Raw genomic sequence first — 25,773 nt, forward strand, 5'->3', positions numbered from 1 at the left:
GCCAAAAGCCAAGAGTCCCACCTCAAGGATTGGATCCCCCTGGATTCCGATGACCCAACCCTTGAGAGTAGTTCCGCCAAAAAGGTCCAAACCATCTTCGGGATGGCTGAGATCATCCAATACTCTCATATATAGCTTTGAATGCGAATACCTCCCAACCGTGATCCCTTCTCCCATTCATCTAAGCAGGCAGTAATAACGAATGTGGAAATATCCACGCCATTTAAATAAAATAGAAAAAAAAAATAGATAAATAAATAAATGAACAAATACAATAAATAAATATATATATATATGCATACATCTACATATATATATAACTAAGAAAAATAATAATCATAGAGATAGGACAGCAAGATGAAAGAAAGTTGATAAAATTAAGAGAAGGTCGAAGTAATATTAAGCAGAAGAAAAAGATGAAAGAGAAATTTAGATTCGAACTGGGGGAGCAATTTCCCGAAGTTCGAGAGCCCTCTTGCCCGTCACCAAGATTCAGCACGGGAATGAAATGCCGTGCTGAAGCTCAATGACTTCATCAAGGCATTCTCTCATTAAGAGGGTGGATTCCGAAGACCCAATACTTGAGAATAGTTCTGCCAAAAAGGTCCAAACCATCTTCGGGATGGCTGAGATCATCCAATACTCTCACATATAGCTTTGAGCACAAACACCTCCCAACCGTGACACCTTTCCCATTCATCAAAGCAAGCAGCAATTACGGATGTAGAAACATCCGCCCAAGTGGCAATAACAGATGTAGAAACATCCATGCCATAAAGAGAGAGAGAGAAAAAAAAAAGATAATAAACATATATATATATGTAAAAATATACACATATACATATGGAAAATTTTACTCATAGGGTTGGGACAGCATCATGAAAGAAAGTTTATAATATTAGGAGAAGGTTGAAGCAATATAAAGAGGAAGAAAAAGATAAGAAAGAGAAATTTAGATTCAAACTGGGGGAGCAATTTCCCTAAGTTCGAGAGCCCTCTTGCCCGTCACCAAGTTTCAGCACGGGAATAGAATGCCGTGCTGAAGCTCAATGACTTCATCAAGGCATTCTCTCATTAAGAGGGAGGGTCTGCACGATATGACCCTTCTTCCTGTGACCTAGCAGACTAGTCCTGTGTTAGTGGACCCTAGGCTGAGGAATAGAATTCTTCTAATGCTTAGGGGACACTGGCACTGCAACCCCGTTTCCTTTCCTTTAGAGGTGGTGGCGAGGGTGCTACCAACCTCTTATTTGTATTAATCTAACCCTAGGCTAAGGAATAGAATTCTTTAGCCGCCTGGGATAGTTCTAATACAGGAACGGAGTTGTTAGGTGGGTCAGGACAGGCTAAGGCCGGCTCCTGCTGTACCTTTCACAGGACCCTCTTTTCCCTTCCCTTCTATCCCTTTATGTTGGCGAATCCCGGCAACCTTACTGTTGCCGGTGGGTTGCCGGGATCGACCAGACTCCCCCTCTTACAGTTGATAGCTGCCGGCCGGCAGTCTTAACATCTGTCGGCCGGCAGTAATGACAGCTGTGAGTTGCCGGCCGGCAATAAAGACTACTGCGAGCCGGCAGTCATGGTGACTGCTGGCAGGCAACCAGGGCAGCTGCTGGCCATGTTGGCTGTAAGTGGGAAGTCCCTTCTGTTTACAAAGGTTCTTCAGTTCTTTCTTGAACTGCTAGCAACAGTGGCTACTGCCGGGGTGCTGCCCACCAGGCCGGCACAGAATGGTGCCTGCTCAACCGGCAGCACGCCGACTGTACTGTACTGCCGGCCGGCAGTACTGGCCAGCGGTGCCGGCAGGCAAGGTTTAGACAGATCCTTGCCAGCGACAGTACTGTAGCTGGATGGAAGCTTGAAATTTTATATTCTCCCCTTCCATTTGAACCTTCTTTCTGGAGAAGGTAATAATAGTAGACTTTTACATTCCTTTTACTGAATATAAATACAGTATTAGGTAGCCTGTTCTCCATGCTATCTCTCTTTCTTTTAGCTAGCAGGCTAGATGTGCTAGCATTAGCTAGCTATGCCGAAGACATGCTGGCTGTACTACAGTATATGTTTATACAGGTAGTTAGTATTTCTGCAGTATAGGATATACTGCAAATAGAAAGCTTCTGTATATTTTGGTACCTTATCGCAGAGAGCAGCCGCGACATTCAAGTTATTAATTTTAATATTACTCAAGTTACTTATTGCACTAAATGCTTCGTCATTACTATAAGATATCCATGAATCCCAATTTTCAGCTTCAAGTTTCATCCTTATTTCTTTTATGCATCCATAGCATTCAAATGCTTTACATAGATCATCATAATTTGTCTCTATTGAAATTTGTGTAACATGAAGGATTCGAAGTTTCCTCGTGTTACCCAAATTACTCGATTTTGAAATATCAGTAGAATGGTCCTTTCCCGTTCCGAGGTCATCAACAGAGCTTTCCCTTATCACATTAGCAGAGGTCGTCAACAGTGCCGGGGGAGAGTCAGCGTATCCAGGGGATGGGGGTTCGTTACTTAAAGAATCCATTAGACGAGAGAGAGAAAAGGGTTAGTTTGATGTATCTGCTCGAGAATGTTAGGCCATCACATGTCAGATAGGAAATTTGCACTCTCCACTATCGGCACAATGAGAGTATACTTCCCAGATGGTCCACTCCATACCCTACCCAAGGGATAGCATCAAAACAGATATAGAGGCACAGGTGTAAGCTGAACCTGCCTGTTAGGACTGAGACCAAGAAATTATGGAATCATCCTCCCCATATCTGTAATGACTGGCTTCCGGCCAAAAGCCGAGAGTCCTACCCCAAGCATTGGATCCCCCTGGATTCCGAAGACCCAACACTTGAGAATAGCTCCGCCAAAAAGGTCCAAACCATCTTCGGGATGGCTGAAATCATCCAATACTCTCACATATAGCTTTGAATACAAACACCTCCCAACCGTGATACCTCCTCCCACTCATCAAAGCAGGCAGCAATAAAGGATGTATGAACATCCCCGCCAGGGCTACAATGGATGTAGAAACATCCAAGCCATAGAAAAAAAAAATAAATAATAAATATATATGTACATAATATATACACATATATAATGAGGGAAATTTTTCTCAGAGTTTGGAAAGCAAGACGTAAGAAAGTTTATGAAATTAGGATAAGGTCAAAGTAATATTGAGAAAAAGAAAAAGGTGAAAGAGAGAAATTTAGATTCGAACTGGGGGAGCAATTTCCCCAAGTTCGAGAGCCCTCTTGCCCGTCACCAAGTTTCAGCATGGGAATGAAATGCCGTGCTGAAGCTCAATGACTTCATCAAGGCATTCTCTCATTAAGAGGGCTTAAGGCTGAGCGATAGCCTTTCAATGCCGAGACTGATAGGCGCATTTCTTTAAGCAAATACACGAGGAATTCCGCTATTGCTGGAATAGTGGCATCGAGTGGAGAGATACCCCTTCCACAACACCAACCACAGAAGACTTTCCACTTTACCTGGGATACTGCTGTTGATGACTCGCAGGTGTTCAGACATCCTGATTGCAACTTGTTGCGAAAATCCTCTCTCAGAGAGGAGATGCTGGATAGTCTTCAGGTGTGAAGTCGTAGTGAACCTACGGCTTTATGGAAGATGTTGGCGTGTGGTTGTTTGAGTAGATTGTGTCGTAGAGAAGTTCCCTTGGCGGGTTGGTTAGGAGTTGCAGAAGGTCCGGGAACCACTCTGCGTGATGCCATAGAGGAGCTATGTGGGTAATTTAAAGATTGACCGATGTTCTGGTCTTGTTGAGTACCTTCCTCATCAGACATAACGGGGGAAAGGCGTAACTGTCGATATTATCCCACCGTTGTTGGAAAGCATCTTGCCAGAGAGCCTTGAGGTCTGGGACTGGGGAACAGTACCGTGGGAGCCCGAAGTTCAGGGCTGTTGCGAAGAGGTCCACAGTTGGAGAACCCCATAAAGTCAGGACTTTCTTGGCTATTAGATGATCCAAAGACCACTCGGTACTCACTATCTAGATGCTCTGCTCAGGTTGTCGGCGAGCACATTCCTCTTGCCCGGAATGAAGCTTGCCGATAGTGGTATCAAGTGGATTTTGGTCCATCTCAGTATCTCTACTGCTAGATGGGATAGCTGCTGCGAAAAAGTACCTCCTTGTTTGTTGATGTAGGCCACTACTGTGGTGTTGTCGCTCATCACCACCACAGAGTGACTTTCCAGGTACTGTTGGAACTGTTGAAGGGCTAGAAAGACAGCCTTCATCTCTAGGAGATTTATGTGGAGGTACTTTTCTGACTATGGCCAGAGGCCTGAGGTCGTGTAGTGCAGCACGTGGGCGCCCCCCCCCCCCACCCTCTTTTTGAAGCATCCGAAAACAGCATCAAATCCGGGGGATGACGAGAAGATCCACTCCTTTCCATAGGTTCTCGTCTGCCACCCACCACTGGAGATCCGTCAGTTCCGCAGGTCCCATGGGGATCTGGATGTCTGGGGAGTCGTACGCTTGATTCCACCGGGACTTGAGTAGCCACTGGAGGGATCTCATCCTGAGGCGACCATTGGGAACTAGACGGGCCAGCGATGAAAGGTGACTGAGGAGACGTAACCACGATTGGGCTGGAAGTTCTTCTCGTCTGAGAAAAGGTCTTGCAACCTACCTCAGCCTTGCTATCCAGTCGTCTGATGGGAAACCTTTTTGGAGAGTGGTGTCTATAATCATCCCTAAGTATACCAGTCTTTGAGTGGGAAGCAGGGAAGACTTCTCGAGATTTACCATGATCCCTAGATAACGGAGGAGACAGATGCCAATCCTGTGTCCCCAAGATGATACTAGGGTGAACACTCTGGTGAAGACTTGTGGTGCTGTGGAAAGACCGAAGCACAGCACCTTGAACTGGTACATTCTGTTGTCTAGGCTGAATCTTAAGTACTTCCTTGAAGACGGATAGACTGGGATCTGGAAGTACGCGTCCTTTAGGTCCAGTGTGCACATGAAGTCTTGTGGTCTTACTGCTAGTCTGACCGTGTCTGCCGTCTCCATGCTGAACAGAGTTTGTTTGACAAACTTGTTCAGACCTGAGAGGTCGATGACTGGTCTTCAGCCTCCAGACGCCTTCATTACAAGAAAGAGTCGACTGAAGAAGCCTGGGGATCCATCGAGGACCTCTTGAAGAGCGCCCTTCCTCAAAAGTGTCTGGACTTTTGCCTGAAGGGCTTGCCCTGTTGCCAATCCCATGGCAAGGGAGCTCAATGACACTGGATTCATCGTCATGGGAGGTAGAGATGTTATGAACGGGACGTGATATCCTAGACTGATCACGGAGATTGTCCAGGAATCGGCCCAGAGTTGCTTCCACCTGTTTGAGCAACTTTGTAGGCATTCCCCCACTGGTGGAAATGCAGGGGGACTGCCTATCCTAGCGTTTGCGGCCTCGGCTGCTCCCGCTAGGATTTTTGCTTCCCCTGGAGGACTTTTTGCCTTTCCTTTCTTTGACAGGAAAGGGCTTAGACACCAGTTTTCGCTGCTGTTGTCGTCGTTGTGGTCTTGACTGGACGGTACTGCTGCGGTGCTGGAGGCTTATAGGGCTTGGATGTTAAAGCACTATGAAGGAGGGAGTCTTGATGAGACTTCCTCCACCTCTCAGCGGCATGTTCCACATCCTTAGGCTTGAAAAGAACAGACCCCTCTATGGAGGAATGTCTGAGCCTATTGATCTCAGTGCTAGGGACCTTCTGATGGAATCTCTCAGTTACTGCATCCTGACGTTTCAGGATGGTATTTGCCCACAGGTTCGAGACTTGGTGGGCCAGAAACTCGATTGTGCAAGTACCTGAGAGAAGGCAGATTTCCTTAGTTTTCCTGGTACGTTCCTTGGAGAAATCCTCAGAACGTATCAGGATACCTAAGGTCCCCGACCAGATATCGAGCCACAAAGTGGCTTGCATAGCACACTTCGCGACTTTCTCCTGATTGAGGATCTCGGCTGACGAGAATGAGACCTGTCGGTTGGAGTCTCTCTCAAGAGGGACTACCCAGGTTAACTCTTCCAGCGAGTGGTGAAGTGGAAGAGCTAGACAAAGCTCCTCTAGGATCTCGAAGTACCTCCTCTGCTGTACGCGAGGAGGTGGAAGGGGCTTGTTGGCGGTACCAGAACGGTTGGAGGAGGATATCTCGGAGAGCTGTTGTGAGATCTTGTCCCTGATACTCTTTACCCCTTGAGACCAGGGCAGGGGTGCATTGGTCTTAGAGGCCTTATGAGTGCCGTGTCTTTGCCCTCTCAAAGAGGGATCTCTGGGTCAGAAAACCCGTTGAGAGCCCTCATTAAAGTCAGAGCTTGCCAAAACGCATGTTCAGACTCTTGCTGGTCTCCTCCTGTTGTAAGACTTGCAGCGAAGTCTCCTTCTATCCCCGAAGGTTTTTCTTGGGGGAGAGTCGTGGACATTCTGAGTGGCTAGTTGGCTCCATCCTAGTCCTAGTGGAGGACTTAGGCAATGTTTTGGAGTCTTTAGATTCCTTCCTGGGAAGGATATTAGACTCCAACATTGACGAGGGTGGCATGCTCCTTCCAATCCCTGACTGAGTGGACCCCTCGGCGCGAAGAGAGGTTTCCGACATTGGTGCGATGGGGGAAAGTCTCTCTTCGCGTGATTCCCATGGAGACGTGAAATCTTCGTCTGAAAGGGAAGAAGAAGCAGTCTCAGGAATAGAAGGAACCTGCCTCGAAGTTCTGCGTGGAGTCAGTTTTGCCCTTGGGGAATTGACCGTGTCTGGAACTCCTCTTTTTCTCTTCAAAGGGGTAGAAGAAGCCATGGTTCTGTGCCCCAATTCGGAGAGGACAGGCTTGAAAGCCCGAGTTACGGCTCTGATCAGGGCACCGAACCAGGGCTGTTGGCTGACAGACGCGCTGTCAGACATACCCTTTGAAGGGAAAGTGATTGAAGGATCCCAGGGAGGAGTCACTATCATTGTTGGGTTTGCCTGTCGAAGATTTGGTTTCCTGGACCCCTCTTTCCCTTCTCCCACAATGTGCGGTGGCATGCGCTTGCGGGGAGGGGAATGAGGCGATCTTGCCACATGTCGCTTATTGGGGTGTGTAGTCTTGCGCGAGGGAGAATATCGGGCCCGGCGCGAGGGAGAATATCGGGCCCGGCGCGAGGGAGAATATCAGGCCCGGCGCGAGGGAGAATATCGGGCCCGGCGCGAGGGAGAATATCGGTCCCGGCGCGAGGGAGAATATCGGGCCCGGCGCGAGGGAGAATATCGGGCCCGGCGCGAGGGAGAATATCGGGCCCGGCGCGAGGGAGAATATCGGGCCCGGCGCGAGGGAGAATATCGGGCCCGGCGCGAGGGAGAATATCGGGGCTCGCGCGCGGGTGCGCAGGATTATTCCGAAGAGCGCGCGGGAGTGTGTTCGAGCACGTCTGTGCCAACCGTAGGGCCCGCGCGTGGGAGAGTGTTCGAGCACGTCTGTGCCAACCGTAGGGCCCGCGCGCGGGAGAGTGTTTGAGCACGTCTGTGCCAACCGTAGGGCACGTGAGCAGGAGAAAGTTCCCTAGCGTGCGGGCACGCAATGGATTCATGCAGGGCACGCGGGAGAATATTGGCGCGCATCCCTACGAAAGGATTGACGAGTGTGCGCACATATCCTTGTGGATGCGTGCGGGAGAAGGCTGGCGAGCAGGAGAGGGCTGGCGCGTGGGAGAAGGCTGGCGAGCAAGAGAAGGCTGGCGCATTGGTAAGGGTTGGCGCGTGGGAGAAGGCAGCATGGGTGACTTCCCAGAAATCCTGCTATCAGTGGAAAGTTGGTGCGCAGGTTTTACCTGGTGCGCAGGAGAGTGAGATGTTGGGCGCGTATGCGCACGTGCAGGAGAATGTTGGCGCATGGGAGAGTGCTGACGCGTAGGGGAGCACTGGCGCGCAGGAGATTGATGGCGCGCAGGTGAGTGTCGGTGCGCAGACGGGCGCGAGCGCGTAGGAGACTGTTGGCGCGTAAGCACAGGGCACGTGGACGCAGTTTGCGCAGGGCGCGCAGGCAAGACCTGGTGCGCAGGAGATTGTGGGCGTATGGCGCGTGACGGAGATATGCTCTTGTTGGAGCGTATGCGTGTGTTGGCGCGTACACTCTTGATGCCCTGTATTAGGGTTAGGATGAATGTCACCGAGTAGTGATGGGGCCTGACGAGCTACTGAAGAGCGCTTGTCAGGTTTCGTGGGCGTGTAGTAGCGCGTAAGTTGTTGGCGCGCAATAGCACGTTTGGATGGAGCCTTGTTTGGTCCATGCAGGAACGGCGACGGCAGGTCTGTTGGGTGGAAGGTCGACGTGTCCTTTAAAAGGACGACCTTCCACAGAAGGAGATCGTAAACGATCTGCAGCGAGGTCCAGGACCAATGCAGGTGCAGTGACGGATCATTGGTCTAGAGCAGGGGTTCTCAACCGGTCTAAGGTCCATGGAATATTTCTGGAGGTCCACAGGCAAAGCATAACAAATTGGGGATCCACAGAGATATTTTGGTGGTCCATGATGAAAATCAACTCATGATGGTTTTTATTATTAAAAATTTAATTTCTACTGCAATTTTGGCTGGACGATTTTACAAGGTCACGAAAGAAGTGGCAGCTGCCTTCCTAAATAGGTTGGACTATAATCTCCTTAGGGAATTTATTCCAGAAATACTTTGATCTGTCGAATTCTTCTATATTCGACCTGAAGAAATAAGGCTGCTGAGATCTTAAATGTTAGGGGAAATTCATCCTTTTCGACCAAAAACTATATATATATATATGTGTGTGTCTATATATATATGTGTGTGTCTATATATATATATATATATATATATATATATATATATATATATATATATATATATATATATATATGTATGTATAAATTTATATATGTATGTATAAATTTATATATGTATATATATATATATATATATAATATATATATATATATATATATATATATATATATATATATGTATATATATATATATATGTATATATATATATATATATATATATATATATATATATATATAATATATATATATATATATATAATATATATATATATATATATATATATATATATATATGTATATATATATATATATATATATATATATATATATATATATGTATATATATATATATATATATGTATATATATATATATATATATATATATGTATATATATATATATACTTATACTGTACATACATACATACATACATACATACATACATATATATATATACATGAAGTACATGGAAAATTGACCGGGTTAGTCAAGAGTGAGGACAAATTCTTTGCCCTGAGATAATAAGGATTACAAGGAGATAGGTAGATTACTGACCCTTCAAATCACTTCCCCCCTGTGCCCAGGTGTTTAAGTGCCCTATGTCTATTCCTGTGGATCAACTATAGGGGAAATTTATTAAACAGTTTACTTCAGTCTAACGTTGAACTCCATCGTGGAAAGGTAAGAGATATCAAGAAGTTCCTAGTACAGTATAGACAATCTATTGTATTTTCTTTTATTTCTGTATTTCAATAACGAAAAAAATTACTTCCCAGTATAAATGTATAAATAGACTGAAGAGAAAAAGGGCAAATTTTTCCTGTTTTGATACAAATTTTAAATATCAATTCATATCTTGTCAATTATCTGAATATAATTATCAGCTTTGAGGAGGTAAAAAATGTCAATGGTGACCCTAATGATAATAGTGAATGACTTTTATAGTTTTTTTTTATTTAATCATTCAAGTTATTTTAACTATAACATTTCTATTCACCAGTTTTACTTCAAACGCTTACCTTGCACTCTGTTTCTAAATGTGTTATATTTCTAGAAAAATATATAAAAATTAATAGCAATATATATAGTTAGATATTATGAACTGTAATATGTAATTGTATTACCAGCACTCTCTCTCTCTCTCTCTCCTCTCTCTCTCTATATATAGTGGTACCTCTACATACGAATTTAATCTGTTCCACAGCCGACTTCGGATGTAGAAAATGTTCGGATGTCGAAACGAATTTTCCCATAAGAATACATTGAAATAGGATTAATCTGTGGTTGAGCCCAAAAACCTATGATAACTCCTTAATAAATTACTACACATAATTACACATGACAATATGCACACTAAATTAGATAATAGACATGTAAAAAAGAATAATTATCAAAAAATGATAATTAAGAAACGGGTTTTTAGCGTCACTTTACCTTAGAAAGTCCAGCGCAGGTGTTGTTGGTTTTGCTACGCAGAGAGGAGACGGACGGGCGGCGAGGAGGTAGAGAGGTTGACTACGATAAACTTACACTACCGTAACTTATTCTAACTTACACTAAGTGAACTTTAACCTAACTTAGCTTATTTATTTTTTTATTTTCATATTTTATATATTTTTTTTTTACATTTCTTTTTTTCTTTTTGATGATTAATTTTAATCACTTTCACTCTCTCTCCACTTAAAATTGATTGAATTTTTTCTCTTCACTCTTTGCCGTTTTCTTTGAACCACTTCCTTCCTCTTCATCACGAGTTCGCTTCGTAGTTTTTTTTAAAGAAGCTATCGATAGAAAGTTGCTTGGTACAGCTTTTCAGAATGTTTAAAAAATAAGTTAGGGAAACATCATCAAACTGCGCAACTACACGACAAACCTGCAATTTCTTTGGATGGTATTTGTCGATGAAGTCGACCACGTCTTGATATTTTCCTAACACCTCTTTTATTTGCGCCGAACCTAACACATGTTCTACCTCCTCGATCCCTTCCTTGTCATCACTCATGTGCTCAGACATAGCATGGAGTTCCTTGAGCTCCTCTGTAGTAAGTTCGTCGTGATGTTCTTTTGCAAGTTCACTCACACTCAAAACGTGATTTATGTTTTTAGTCTCTCTCTCTCTCTCTCTCTCTCTTTCTCTCTCTCCCTCATGCTTTTCAATAATTCCTTGCTTTACTTCTAACGAAAGCATTTCCTTATTCCTTTTCTCACCACTACCACTTGCGAAACTAAGCCTTTTAGGACCCATAATTTACGTAAAATACTGTAAAAGGATGAACGTAAAAAATCACGATTAAAACACAGTTAATAGCAGAATGCACAGGGCACAACCACACGAAGCCGATGAGAACAGAGGAATGTCCCAAGCCACGCTAATTGAGGGTCCCTCTGAGGTAGAAATGCTGCCTTCTATCGGCGGAAATAAAAAATACATCTGGCGCTATGAGTACCACCTACGCGTACGGGTATTGTTTACTTCGGGTGTCTAAAAAAAATTCGGGTGTAGAGTAGGAACGTGTTCGAATTGTACTTCGCGTGTCGAAAAATTTTGATACAACCGGTACGACGAAAATTGCTTACTTCGTGTGTCGAAATAAAATTTGGGTTGTCGAAAAATTGCTCGAATTTTACTTACGATGTTGGAAAATTCGGATGTAGATACGTTCGTATGTACAGGTTCCACCGTATATATATATATATATATATATATATATATATATATATATATATATATATATATATACAGTATATATATATATATATATATATATATATATATATATAAAATATGTACATAAAGTATATATATTCATAATTTTTTTTCTTTTCGAGACATCCCATGGCTACTCCAAATTAAAAGAAGTGCCGACAGTATTCTGTTGAATATTTGTCTTACAGATTTATTCAAGCACCACATAATGAAACGAAACCAATGTGCCTCAAATGATAGTATGAAACCTTGTAAACTAAGAATCCATTTAGAAAAGAAGCACACAGGAAAGAAAGATCACCCAGTAGAATACTTTAAAAAACTTTGTGATGATTTTCAAAATAGAAAAAGTGTCTCAAGTGTTTAATAACAAAGTGAGTAAAATGTGTTATGGTTTGTTGGCATCATATGAAATTAGCAAAATAATAGCAAAAGCAGGAAAACCCCATAATGTTGGTGAAACAGTAATTCTACCTGCAGTGTCCGTTAAAATTTTGTCAGTTATGAAACAAAATGCAAGTGAAATTATTAATATCCTCCCTTTAAGCAACTCTTCTGTGTCACGATGCATTGATGAAATGGCAGAGGATGTAGAAAAACAATTGATATCCCATTTGCAAGTGAAAAAGCTTGCCCTTCAACTTGATGAATCCACTTTAAGAGATAATGAAGCCATTTTATTAGCATATGTTAGATTTAACAGTGATGGACACAAAGAGGAGATGCTTTTTGCTAGAAGTCTTGTGACAGACACAAAAGATAAAACAATTTTTAATGAAGTTGTTACTTATTTCCAGCAAAACGATATTCCACTCAAAAATATAATCGCTTGTGCTACTAATGGTGCACCTTCGATGACAGGCAGATACAAAGGTTTTATTGCACATTTAAAAAAAGCTGTCCCGGAAGTATTTTGTATTCACTGCGTGATACACCGTCAACACTTAGTTGCAAAGAAATTGAGTGCACGTCTGCATGATGCCCTTACTGTCGTAATACAAGTAGTTAACCATATAAAATCAAATTCTCTCAAGAGACCGCCTTTTTCATGAATTATGTTAGCAAAATGAAGAGATTTTGAAAGGCTTGTAATACATACAGAGGTGAGATTGCTATCAACGGGAAATTGTCTTCAGCATTTCATTGCACTTTGGGATTCTATTGTTTCCTTTCTTGCTAATACACAACTTGGAGAACAGCAGCTTGCAAATAAATGTGATGTTTTTTCTTATCTGATATATTTGAAAAATTGAATTCTCTTAATAAACAGCTCCAAGGAAAACATTCCGATCTGATATCTAGAAGTGCTATTGTTGCTTTTCTAAGGAAACTACAGTTGTATAAAAATATCAGGCGTCGTGCATCTGAACAGTTTCCTTGTTTGGCCTCTGTTAGCAGCAATTTGCAAGATGATCTTGCATTATATGGTGAATATATGGAAAATATGCATAAAGGTATGCAAATTCGGTTTAGTGACCTACTCATGATGGTTATACCGACTTGGGTTTCAATTCCTTTCGAAGTTAATGTTGCCGATATAGATATATCTTTACAAGAGCCTCTTGTCGGATTACAAAGTGATGAAATTATGCGTGCAAAATTCAAAGATGTTAAGTACAATGTATGGAAGACAAATGATGTTGCTACAAAGTACCCTTTGCTCTTATCTTGTTGAAACGGGATTTAGTCGTGTTTCTCAACTTTTATCAAAAGCTCGCAATAGACTTGACATTGTGAAAAGAGGTGATCTTCGACTATCATTAACATCGATGGAACCAGACAAAAACTCGCAGAGCAGCATCAACCTCAGGGATCTCATTGAATAAATATGCCTATGTCTCTTTTTTATCACATATTTCATTTTAACTGTTTATAAAAAATTTTAAATGGTGTACATAAATGCTACAGTGAATTAAAATGCCTGATCTCTATTTTCCAACAGCTTGACCATGGAAAAAACATATTAATATTGTAATACAAGATACTGGTAAAGAATTAACATCACTATATTCTATAATCTTATTATTACTAATTATCATTATTGTTATTATTGTTGTAGAATACTTTATTTACATTAAATTAGTATTTATTTGAAAATAAAGCTTAATTATATACTATTTGTTTGTTTATTAAAACCTCATAATTTATATTAGTGAAAAATTAAATATTGTCTTATGACCAATACTTATGAAGGGGTCCAACAGGAAAAAAAAAAGGGAAAAGGGGTCCATGGGTAAAAAAAAAAGGTTGAGAACCACTGGTCTAGAGGCTCCTCTGCGATGAACTGCAGCGAAGATGTTGAACCAAAGAGGCGCCTCCTCACCGCAGGTAAAGGAAGGCTTCTATGGCAAAGAGGAAGGCGAGCCTTCCGACGAATGCGCCCTCTGGGGGCCGCTGGATCAGCAAGCTGACCTTCTGCAGTCCTCCAAAGAGGAGCCTCTGTAAGTGAACTCCCCCGAGGGAGAGAAACACTAGCAGGAGAGACTGACGATGGACTTAGTTTCCCCCTCGTAGGTTAAACAGGAACGGGAGAAACTAAGCCGTCAGTTACTGTAGAGTTTGGAGTGGAAGAGGAGATGGGCGAGACCGCATTGGATACTTCTGACACCCAACGTCGACAAGAGAGGAGGATCAACCTCCGACGGCGACGACGATTGCTTGACAGCAGCACCCAATCCGATGTAGTTAAGCAAAACCTCCTTGGAGGCCGAACACGTAAGCCCCAAGGAGCACCAAAGCTGAAATAAGGAGGTTAGTGACATATCCTCCCCCGGGGGGAGAGGTGGAGCTGCTTCGCTAGGGGAAGCAACGTCATCTCTCGAGACCCGAGGTTGGTTAACAATAAATCGGTCTAGGCTACCACTCGACGGTCTCTTGAAAGAGACCGATCGAGTGGGAGCTTCGGAGGAGATTTGAGCAACAGAAGAAGAGGCCTTGGGTTTTTCTCCTTTCGAAGCAACCTTCGAAGGAGAAATATCCCGTTTGGACTTCTTCTATTGTCGCGAAAACCTCTCCCACTGGGAGACAGACCACTCCCTACACTCACTACACTTGTTGGTACTATCACACCGTTGGTCCCTACAAGAAGGACAAAGGGCGTGAGGATCTGTCTCGACTGCCGACATGAATGTTTCACAGGGGCGGTCGGGAAACCCAGGCCAGGTGCGCATGATCGCAGAGGCCAACTTCACATATACAGAAACTAGAAAAAGAAAAGAACAAAAGCAATTAAATGGCTGCCAATATGATGGCGAGGATGAGAGCGGACACGTCCGACCACCATCAGAGCCGAGAGCAAAGTGAGCTCAAGCACAGGTGTGTGAGAGGGGGGGGGGAGGTGGTAGCAAGCTACCTTCCCCTACCCCCGCTAACTAACGGTGTGGGTAGTAAACCCTCGTTAAAAATGAATGGCTCGTCATTTCAGCTACGCCGAAAGTTAATACCCATATTAAATAGCGTGGTTTGTATTCCAGTTACGGAACAAATAAATTTTAACATCCGAGTTTTCAGCTTTGCTAATATCACACTCCTATTAAAAGACATAGCTTTGTATTGTGTAAAAGCAAACCCCCAATCCCTGGGTATAAAGGCCAGTAAGGTTGTGTTCCCTAAGGAAAACTACTGAGCAATGACTACAACTCAAATCAGTTTTTCACAGATTGAGTCCCTCACATGTATCTATAAAGCTACTACAAACGCTGATGCAGAAGGACAAGAGACTAAATATAGTTTGATATAAATCAGTTGAGAAATGGGGTGGGGCAGGATGTCCTCAAATCCTACAAAAGGACAAATGGCTATCTAAGGAAGGAATACAGAAGTGTTTTAAATCTAGGTGAGCATCAAATGAGGAAAGACCTTCAAATAAAATGAATTATCCAGTAGTTGGTGCAATATTCATTCATTCTCCTAATTGTAACAGTAACCATTAATTGCCAATTAGGGAGAATGATTACCGTAACAATATAAATATATGAAAAGTGATTCCTTACTCATAGTAAAGACTACAGCATTGATGATAAAGAGTACTGAAAAAACTTCTGTCAATATTACTCAATATTATTAGCAGTTGAAATATTATATCATAAATACTGTAATCATGAATTGTAATAGGGAAACTTTCTGTTGATGAACATCTTAAAAGTATTGTCAACCCAGATTTTATATCTACAAATTCAAACAAAGCTGATTACACTTAGCAAAAGTGATACTGTACATATCTTCAATTAAAAAAAGTTGAAAGAGTTGTTTAGGCCATAAATTAATACAAAATATTTATAAAAATGTTATTTTCATTAGTAAAATAAATTTTTGAATATACTTACCCGATAATCATGTAGCTGTCAACTCTGTTGCCCGACAGAAATCTACGGTCGGGATACGCCAGCGATCGCTATACAGGTGGGGGTGTACACAACAGCGCCATCTGTGGTCAGGTACTCCAGTACTTCTTGTCAACACCACCTCAATTTTTTCCTCGGTCCACTGGTTCTCTATGGGGAGGAAGGGTGGGTCAATTAAATCATGATTATCGGGTAAGTATATTCAAAAATTTATTTTACTAATGAAAATAACATTTTTCAATATTAATCTTACCCGATAATCATGTAGCTGATTCACACCCAGGGTGGTGGGTGGAGACCAGCATACATGTTAACAAAGAAGCTAAGTAACCCGTATTTTATTTTATTAGTTATTCAAAAATAACATAAAATAAATAAGTACCTGGTAAGGAAGACGACTTGAACCATTACTCTGCCTTTATTAAGTACGTCTTCCTTACTGAGCGTAGCGGTCCTCTTAGGATGCTGAACGACTCTTAGGTGCTGAAGTATAAAGGGCTGCAACCCATACTAAAGGACCTCATCACAACCTTTAACCTCGGCGCTTCTCAAGAAAGAATTGACCACCCGCCAAATCAACAAGGATGTGGAAGGCTTCTTAGCCGACCGTACAACCCATAAAAAGTATTCAAGAGAAAGGTTAAAAAGGTTATGGGATTATGGGAATGTAGTGGCTGAGCCCCCGCCTACTACTGCATTCGTTGCTACGAATGGTCCCAGGGTGTAGCAGTTCTCGTAAAGAGACTGGACATCTTTGAGATAGAATGATGCGAACACTGACTTGCTTCTCCAATAGGTTGCATCCATAACACTCTGCAGAGAACGGTTCTGCTTGAAGGCCACTGAAGTAGCCACAGCTCTCACTTCATGTGTCCTTACCTTCAGCAAAGCAAGGTCTTCTTCCTTCAGATGAGAATGTGCTTCCCTAATCAGGAGCCTGAATTAGTAAGAAACTGAGTTCTTAGATCTTGGAAGAGAAGGCTTCTTGATAGCACACCATAAGGCTTCCGATTGTCCTCGTAAAGGTTATGACCTTTTTAGATAGTACCTAAGAGCTCTAACTGGGCAAAGTACTCTCTCCAGTTCGTTCCCCACCAAGTTGGACAGGCTTGGGATCTCGAACGACTTAGGCCAAGGACGTGAAGGAAGCTCGTTTTAGCAAAAAACCGAGCTGCAAGGAACATGTAGCCGTTTCAGATGTGAAAACTATGTTCCTGCTGAAGGCGTGGATCTCACTTACTCTTTTAGCTGTTGTCAAGCACACGAGGAAAAGAGTTTTTAATGTGAGGTCCTTAAAAGAGGCTGATTGGAGAGGTTCAAATCTTGATGACATAAGGAACCTTAGGACCACGTCTAGATTCCAGCCTGGAGTGGACAACCGACGTTCCTTTGAGGTCTCAAAAGACCTAAGGAGGTCCTGTAGATCTTTGTTGGTGGAAAGATCCAAGCCTCTGTGGCGGAAAACCGCTGCCAACATACTTCTGTAACCCTTGATCGTAGGAGCTGAAAGGGATCTTACGTTCCTTAGATGTAACAGGAAGTCAGCAATCTGGGTTACAGTGGTACTGGTTGAGGAAACTGCATTGGCCTTGTACCAGCTTCGGAAGACTTCCCCTTGAGACTGATAGACTCTGAGAGTGGATGTCCTCCTTGCTCTGGCAATCGCTCTGGCTGCCTCCTTCGAAAAGCCCCTAGCTCTTGAGAGTCTTTCGAAAGTCTGAAGGCAGTCAGACGAAGAGCGTGGAGGTTTGGGTGTACCTTCTTTACGTGAGGTAGACGTAGAAGGTCCACTCCTAGAGGAAGAGTCCTGGGAATGTCGACCAGCCATTGCAGTACCTCTATGAACCATTCTCTCGCGGGCCAGAGCGGAGCCAACCAACGTCAGCCGTGTCCCTTTGCGAGAGGCGAACTTCTGAAGTACCCTGTTGACAATCTTGAACGGCGGGAATGCATACAGGTCGAGATGGGACCAATCCAGCAGAAAAGCATCCACGTGAACTGCTGCTGGGTCTGGAATCGGAGAACAATACAACGGGAGCCTCTAGGTTATCGAGGTAGCGAACAGATCTATGGTTGGCTGACCCCACAGGGCCCAAAGTCTGCTGCAAACATTCTTGTGAAGGGTCCACTCTGTGGGGATGACCTGACCCTTCCGGCTGAGGCGATCTGCCATGACATTCATATCGCCCTGAATGAACCTCGTTACCAGCGTGAGCTTTCGATCTTTTGACCAGATGAGGAGGTCCCTTGCGATCTAGAACAACTTCCACGAATGAGTCCCTCCCTGCTTGGAGATGTAAGCCAAGGCTGTGGTGTTGTCAGAGTCCACCTCCACCACCTTGTTAAGCTGGAGGGACTTGAAGTTTATCAAGGCCAGATGAACCGCCAACAGCTCCTTGCAATTGATGTGAAGTGTCCTTTGCTCCTGATTCCATGTTCCCGAGCATTCCTGTCCGTCCAAAGTCGCACCCCAGCCCGTGTCTGATGCGTCCGAGAAGAGACGGCGGTCGGGTTTCTGAACAGCCAAAGGTAGACTTCCTTGAGAAGAAAGCTGTTCTTTCACCACGTGAGAGTAGACCTCCTCTCTTCGGAAACAGGAACTGAGACCGTCTCTAGCGTCATGTCCTTTATCCAGTGAGCAGCTAGATGATACTGAAGGGGGCGGAGGTGGCGTCTCCCTAACTCGATGAACAGGGCCAGCGATGAAAGTGTCCCTGTTAGACTCATCCACTACCTGACTGAGCATCGGATCCTTCTCAGCATGCTCTGGATGCATACTAGGGCTTGGTAGATCCTTGGGGCCGACGGAAAAGCCCGAAAAGCTCGACTCTGAAGCTCCATACCCAGGTAGACAATGGTCTGGGATGGGACGAGCTGGGACTCCTCAAAATTGACCAGGAGGCCCAGTTCCTTGGTCAGATCCATAGTCCATCTGAGAATCTCCAGACAGCGACGACTTGTGGGAGCTCTTAAAAGCCAGTCGTCTGACGGAGCCGGACACAAGATCATGGTACTGCTGCACAGTCTGTGAACTGTCAACCATGGGGAAGCGAGGAAGTACAGCGACAACCCGAAACTGTCTAGACTGTCTGGGTCGTACAGACAACTCCTTATCGGGTTGCTGAGGTTGCCGCACTGCGTCACAACAAGTCACTTCTGCTGGTTGTTGAACGTCTTCCCAGTGACACACTGACTCCGTAAACAAAAAATCCTCTAACAAGGACTAAGCTTGGACTGCATGTCTTGCAACAAAGCTCAAGGTCTATGGGAGCAGGTGTGGTAACAGACGGGGTTAGCGACTGAAGCGGAACCATTACCCTCCCTGGAAGCATGTTATGCTTAAATAAAAGTCCATAGGAGGCTAAGCAGCTAAAGGCTCCTCTCCAAATGACAGAGTCCTCAAGGGAATATCAGAAGGAGGGAGAATAGCACTTTCTCATCTACAGGAACCATATCCAAGAAAAGCTAAGTTCTCTCAGTGAGGGTTACACTGGTGCAAAAGCAGCAGACCAGAAGGCAACGTTATGAAACTGCTTGACAGTCTTGTGAGTTGGCAACAACCAAAGATGTGTGACTGAGGAGCATGCGGTAAGGTATGCAGAGCATGCTGTATGCAGAGCATGCTGTATGTAGAGCATGCTGTACGGTATGCAGAGCATGTTGCATGGCGTGCGGCTTCTGCTGCATGGGATGAGGCTCATGCTGCATGGGATGAGGCTCATGCTGCATGGTATGAGGCTCATGCTGCATGGTATGAGGCTCATGCTGCATGGGATGAGGCTCATGCTGCAAGGGATGAGGCTCATGCCGCATTGAGGAGGTTGCCGCATAGCATGAGGCTCCTGCCTCATGGTTTGAGGAGGATGCCGCATAGCATGAGGCTCCTCATAGCATGAGGCTCCTGCCTCATGGGTTGAGGAGGATGCCGCATAGCATGAGGCTCCTGCCTCATGGGTTGAGGAGGATGCCGCATAGCATGAGGCTCCTGCCTCATGGGTAGAGGAGGTTGCCGCATAGCATGAGGCTCCTGCCTCATGGATTGAGGAGGATGCCGCATAGCATGAGGCTCCTCATAGCATGAGGCTCCTGCCTCATGGGTTGAGGAGGATGCCGCATAGCATGAGGCTCCTCATAGCATGAGGCTCCTGCCTCATGGGTTGAGGAGGATGCCGCATAGCATGAGGCTCCTGCCTCATGGTTTGAGGAGGATGCCGCATAGCATGAGGCTCCTGCCTCATGGGTAGAGGAGGTTGCCGCATAGCATGAGGCTCCTGCCTCATGGGTTGAGGAGGATGCCGCATAGCATGAGGCTCCTCATAGCATGAGGCTCCTGCCTCAAGGGTAGAGGAGGTTGCCGCATAGCATGAGGCTCCTGCCTCATGGGTTGAGGAGGTTGCCTCATAGTGCTGGAACCCGGCAACTCCCGATGCGGCAACTCACGCATGAAAGCAGGAGGCGCAGCAAGAACATGCGTCTGGCAGGGTGGACTGCGCATCGGAGGTGGAGCTCTCACAGGTGGAGGGTGGGAGCAGGCAGCCGTAGTATCTGCCGAGCGCACAACCTCGGCGGGTTGTAGGTTAACAGGCTACATTGTCAACCTTCCAGCAAGATACTCCTGTATGAAGGAGCAAGCTGAGACTGTATAGTCTGCAGCATGGACCACTAGGGTCTATGAAAGACAACAACAAACGGAGCTACTGTCCGTTGAGACTGAGGGTCTAAAACAGCTGGTGCGGCAACAGACGGAGTTACTGCCTGTTGCGGTACCACCTTGCCTCTCTGGGAGGTGTGCAGTTGTCGTACTGCAGCAAGTCCGAACTGACCCAGTGCTAATGGCTACACCTAGGAGTTGGACTTGCGCGGAAGGGACCGACTTGCACTTAAAAGCTGCAAGATTTGGTCCATGGTTTCTGCGAGAAACCTCTTCCGCAGACGAGGAATAAATGGGCTCTCTCGTCTTTGTGTGGGTGGGGTGATCACGTCGGCTACGTGAGTTGGTTACACCCGAAACCACGGAGGGAAACGTCTGTTCGTCGATCAAGGCCTGATGAACCCATAAGTCCTTCAACGTTACTTCTCCCCTGGGCTTGGGAGCTTGTAAGAGGTCCCAGACTAGGCGAACAACTGGCACGAACAGACGAACCCTCGAACGCAACACTGTAACACTTTGCGCTTATCACTTTATCACTTTTGATTTTCTGTTTGCACTTATTTCACTGAACTCGAAACTTTAAGTGGTTTGTACCTGAAACACGCAATTCTATCCTTCATTAAAAGTTAGTAATTGCGAAAACAGTATTACAATGTAACAGAAAAACATAATGAAAGATAAATAATTCAGTGGCTGGAAAAGAGACTAAACACTAGATCAAATAAACTACGTTTAAAATCTCTCACCGCATAAAGCCTGGGAACAAGAAAAAACTCTAGAAACGTTTACCTTCTTCCCCTAAAGAGACTAGGGAGAAGAGCAAAAACGATAACAACGTTACCCGCTTGAACGAAACGTTTATCCTCCTCTCTCTCCCTCCGTCTCTATCTCTCTCTCTCTCTCTCTTGACTTAGAACCTGAGAGATGAGCCCAATTATATATATCGTTAAAACATATTATTGTTAAAGGAAAAAAACTGAAAGATTTCCCAAATAAAAAGTTCCTTTATTAGAATTAAAACCATTTAAGCTAAGAAAGAATGAACAAAACGCTAGAATCGGTTTACTCTTACTGCAACGTGAAACCGTGAATACTCTCTCTCTATCGTAACGATAGAGCGCAAGTTGAACGTTCTGAACGTCAACAACTGCAGAGACAAAACAAAACGTTAGTTCAACTTTGAAAACAGTACGAGACTATCAAAGAAATTCTTTCAAAAACATTAAAATAGCATAATATGTTAACAGGTAAAAACGAAATGACGGGCTCAATGTTAATTAACTTCGGTTCCAAGAAAAGACCGCCTACTATTAGGAAAGGTCGAATATAAACAAACATAAAAATTAATTTTAATAAGTTTATAATAAAAGGAAGTTAATCGAAGAGGCCTATAAAAGGCGGAGAGATATAAAATAAATCTATAACTTTGTTAAGCAAAATTAAGAAAGAGAGTCTATACTCTCTTCGACACCAACACTTCCGTCTAAGGGAAGGGTCGGCCATTTAAAAGTGAAAGAGAGTTCATACTCTCTTCGTCACCAAAATTAAATTAATTAATTCCAAAAACTTGCTAAGCTAATGATAAAGCTTCCTGAATAGCGAAGGCTAAACTCTAGAGCAAATACATCACCAAATCGTGAACAATAACTCCAGAATCAACAGCGTATCCATGTAGGTCTAGCCGGAGGCACGACAGAGGAAAAATTGAGGTGGTGTTGACAAGAAGTACTGGAGTACCTGACCACAGATGGCGCTGTTGTGTACACCCCCACCTGTATAGCGATCGCTGGCGTATCCCGACCGTAGATTTCTGTCGGGCAACAGAGTTGACAGCTACATGATTATCGGGTAAGATTAATATTGAAAAAACACCTATATAGTATTCTCAAAATGAAAGGGGAAAAAAGATATAGCTCTAAAGAATATCAGCATTCACATATAAAGAATTTTACAAAATTGTTTAAATGATCTCTTGTACCGTTTACTGTCTGAAGAATTTGTGGACACCCAAATGTTTTGTAAAGTACTGTAATGGGTTTGCAATATAAATACAGTACAGATTAACATACAGACGACCAAGTTTTAAACTACAGTAAACGGAAATACGGAGTCAATATGAAATTTGATGATCAAATCATTTATTTATTTCCCTATTTCCTTTCCTCACTGGGCTATTTTTCCCTATTGGAGCCCTTGGGCTTATAGCATCTTGCTTTTCCAACTGGGGTTGTAGCTTGGCTAGTAATAATAATAATAATAATAATAATAATAATAATAATAATATTAAAGTATACAAATCTATCACTTGTAGATGTTTTCCTTAACTTATATTTTCTATGACTAAGGATGAGGCAAAGTACAAAACCTTCAAAACAACCAGTCTACATATTTCAGCCAATCATACTTACAAGTTTCTTACAATCTTAATGGAATATTTGCCCTTTCCAACACTCCTTATCAACCTATAAATGTATTGTATTAAAGTGACTAATTTCTTTACATTTTGCAGTACTATAAGGTAAACTATCAGCCTGACATGCCTCATGAATATAGTTATAAATCTTTACATTAAGAAACTTACAAACACTAAAGCCTACTTAACCTAAGTTTACCTAGAGAATGTTTAGTTAGAAAAAGCTGGCAGACTTCTCATCATAACTTTGGCTGGGTTGTCTCTTTCCCTCCATCAATCTTCTCCTTCAGTTTCTTCAACTGTTCCTCTTGCTGATTATAAGAAGCATAAACAAATAAAGTGCAAAGAACAGTATAAAACTTAGAATCTAAGATAAAAAGATGTGAAAAACCATTAAAAAGAATCCTGAAAAATGCCCAAAGGATATTCTAATAAGTAATTCATCATGAATATTTCTAGACTCCTTTACCAAGAAGTGACAAGATTTACCTATTTTAGACAACTAAAAATAATCCAAATCTTGTTTCAGTTTACAGAATATCAATGAAAAAATGTCTTATCAATATTTTTTTCTATTTCAATACTTAGATATATGCTTTAAAAGAGCAATTTTTGACAACAAAACATCATCTTAGCTTTCTGGAGAGGACTTTATGACTAGCACTGGTAGTGAAAGAGCATGAGTACTCTAAACTAGTGCTAGCAGAGCTGGACTTTGTTCATGCATATCAGTTGGCTTTAACTCTACTAAAAATGGGGAAAAGGCTGGAAAAATCAGTATGCAAATAAAATTTTTTACTAGAATATCTATTATTCATTTCAACTTTTGGGACTTTCTCAGGTCAATGGCAAGAGAAGTGAATGCTAAAGGATAGAACCACAACTACTTCTATCAACCCCCTAATCAGATTTGGAAAAAGGGAGAAACTTTTCTCCCTAAAGGAAAGGGAGAGAAATTCAAAGGCAGTTATCATTCCCCTTGCCTGTTCAACATGAAGTTGGTAGAAAACTATCACTGCCCAACCCTTTTACTTGAAATAAACAAAGGAATGGCTTCTTTAAAGCTAAGCCTAAAAGAAATGATGCTCTTGTCTGCATAATTATTAGTTGTGTGCGTTCCTTTTGGCTGCTGCCCAAGGGGAAGGGAAGGAAAGGAAAAGGGAAAGCATCACCAGTTGTTCAATCATCTTCCCCAGACTAAAGACATCTTTGTAACTAAAGAAAAGATAATAACACTAAGGATGTTACACAATGAGTGAGCAACCACCACAGGTTAAAGGGACGCAACTTCGTGAAGGTCTTGTGGGCAACACTTGAGACAAAATTACAAGTGGCTGTCACAGGAAGTGCACATCTACATGTGAGCTTATGTCCAAGATCTAGATCATCACTTCAGGGGTTTATTCTGGTCTCATCACAAATCTTACCTATTGTATTGAACATATTTTCCCATACCTATTGATACCGATCCCATAGACCCACACACAAGACTCATGTGTTTAGTCAGGTGAAAGTAGCAATGGATTGTAGGAAAGGGAAGACCTGAGATTGCCTTGCTCTTTTTGTCAAAGAAAGTTAGGACAACAATTTGAGCAAGACTTTGCTGATAGACAGTCTATAGGACATCAAAGGGTCTAAACAAAATGCAATTCTTAATTCTAAATTACTTTTATCATATTCACCAACAAAATCTAACATCTGCAGATAGATCTTACAACAGCAACTTGTTTCTGATTTAATTTACTCTCTAATCCATTTACGAAAGTATAACATACACTAAGTCCCAAATGACATGAGATAATTATATATCAGTTAATTTAACATTGTTCGTTAAAATTAACGATGAAATTCTTATTTTATTTAACTAATGAACTGGCATAGCAACATTTCTAATTATTGTCTATGCATGTCATTTGCTAGGTATCAAGCTGCCATGTTTGTTTGATCATCATCTCTTTTTCTAACAAGTGCAATCTGCTGACTCACGTTTTGAATCCAGAGTAAAACCAAAGCGCAATTGCAAGTGCAGTGAGAACTTGTGTGGTTTCCTTTCTGCAAACCTACAGGCTAGTCCCTGTCTCACCATCAGGAAACACCATTTTTGATATGCAGATTTAGAGAAGACCTGTCTATTCCTGCTCTGATTTTACACCATAGTTTTCAGGCATTTTGCTTTACCTATCTGGGGAAAGGATTTAGAAAAGGTAAAAGTTGTACTGACAAAATATCACAAATTTTTAAGTAATTTGTATTTTTCCTAACAGCACTTACCTCGAACTACTTTCTTAGGAGTATCTGGGATCTCCTCCCAACCAACCAGAGTTTTGTGTAGACTACCCTATACCCATTTTCTATGAGGGGTAACCTTAGGCGGAGTGATACGCACCACGAGGCTAACCCTGGGTCAGAGAGCATGCTTGCTCAGGTCTCGACCTCCAGTAAGTTCTTGGTAGTTTTAGGTCTCTAAGAATTCCATACGGCACTCGGGGGAAGGAAGGGCGGGCCATTACCCGAAAGTAGTTCGAGGTAAGTACTGTTAGGAAAAATACAAATTACTTAAAAATTTGTGATTTGTTCCAACACGGAGTACTTACCTCGAACTACTTTCTTAGGAGACTTATACTTTAGGAGGTGGGAGTGGCCTTAACCCTCTGAGACTGTGCTGAGATATATACAAAGACCTAGATAGGAGGCTAGGTCTTGATGACCCCAAGGAAAAATGAGAATAGGAGAAACTACACAAAAAACTCATTTAGTGTCTAAGTAACTCACCTCTGCAAGAAATCCTAGGAGCCATGTCCTTCCAAAGTAGGGGTCCTTGTATCCTGGTTCAGAGTCCTATCTGAGACCATTTTAAGCG

General features: G+C 43.0%; 1 protein-coding gene across 2 annotated transcripts in view; it reads right to left on the reverse strand.

The window, feature by feature from the left end:
* Positions 1-25,773, reverse strand: part of LOC137651836 (ATPase inhibitor mai-2, mitochondrial-like) — a 171,668-nt gene that overhangs the window by 12,572 nt on the left and 133,323 nt on the right. The window contains exon 3 of one of the 2 annotated variants that reach the window (XM_068385064.1): positions 23,113-23,224. The exons of the other annotated variant lie outside the window; for it this stretch is intronic. Within the exon in view, the coding sequence (XP_068241165.1) occupies positions 23,153-23,224 (72 nt within the window). The 3' untranslated portion in view covers positions 23,113-23,152. The remainder of the gene's footprint in view (positions 1-23,112; positions 23,225-25,773) is intronic. 2 annotated transcript variants of the gene reach the window in all.

This window comes from Palaemon carinicauda, chromosome 1 (genome assembly GCF_036898095.1).
Source record: "Palaemon carinicauda isolate YSFRI2023 chromosome 1, ASM3689809v2, whole genome shotgun sequence".
In the NCBI taxonomy this organism is placed as follows: Eukaryota; Metazoa; Arthropoda; class Malacostraca; order Decapoda; family Palaemonidae; genus Palaemon; species Palaemon carinicauda.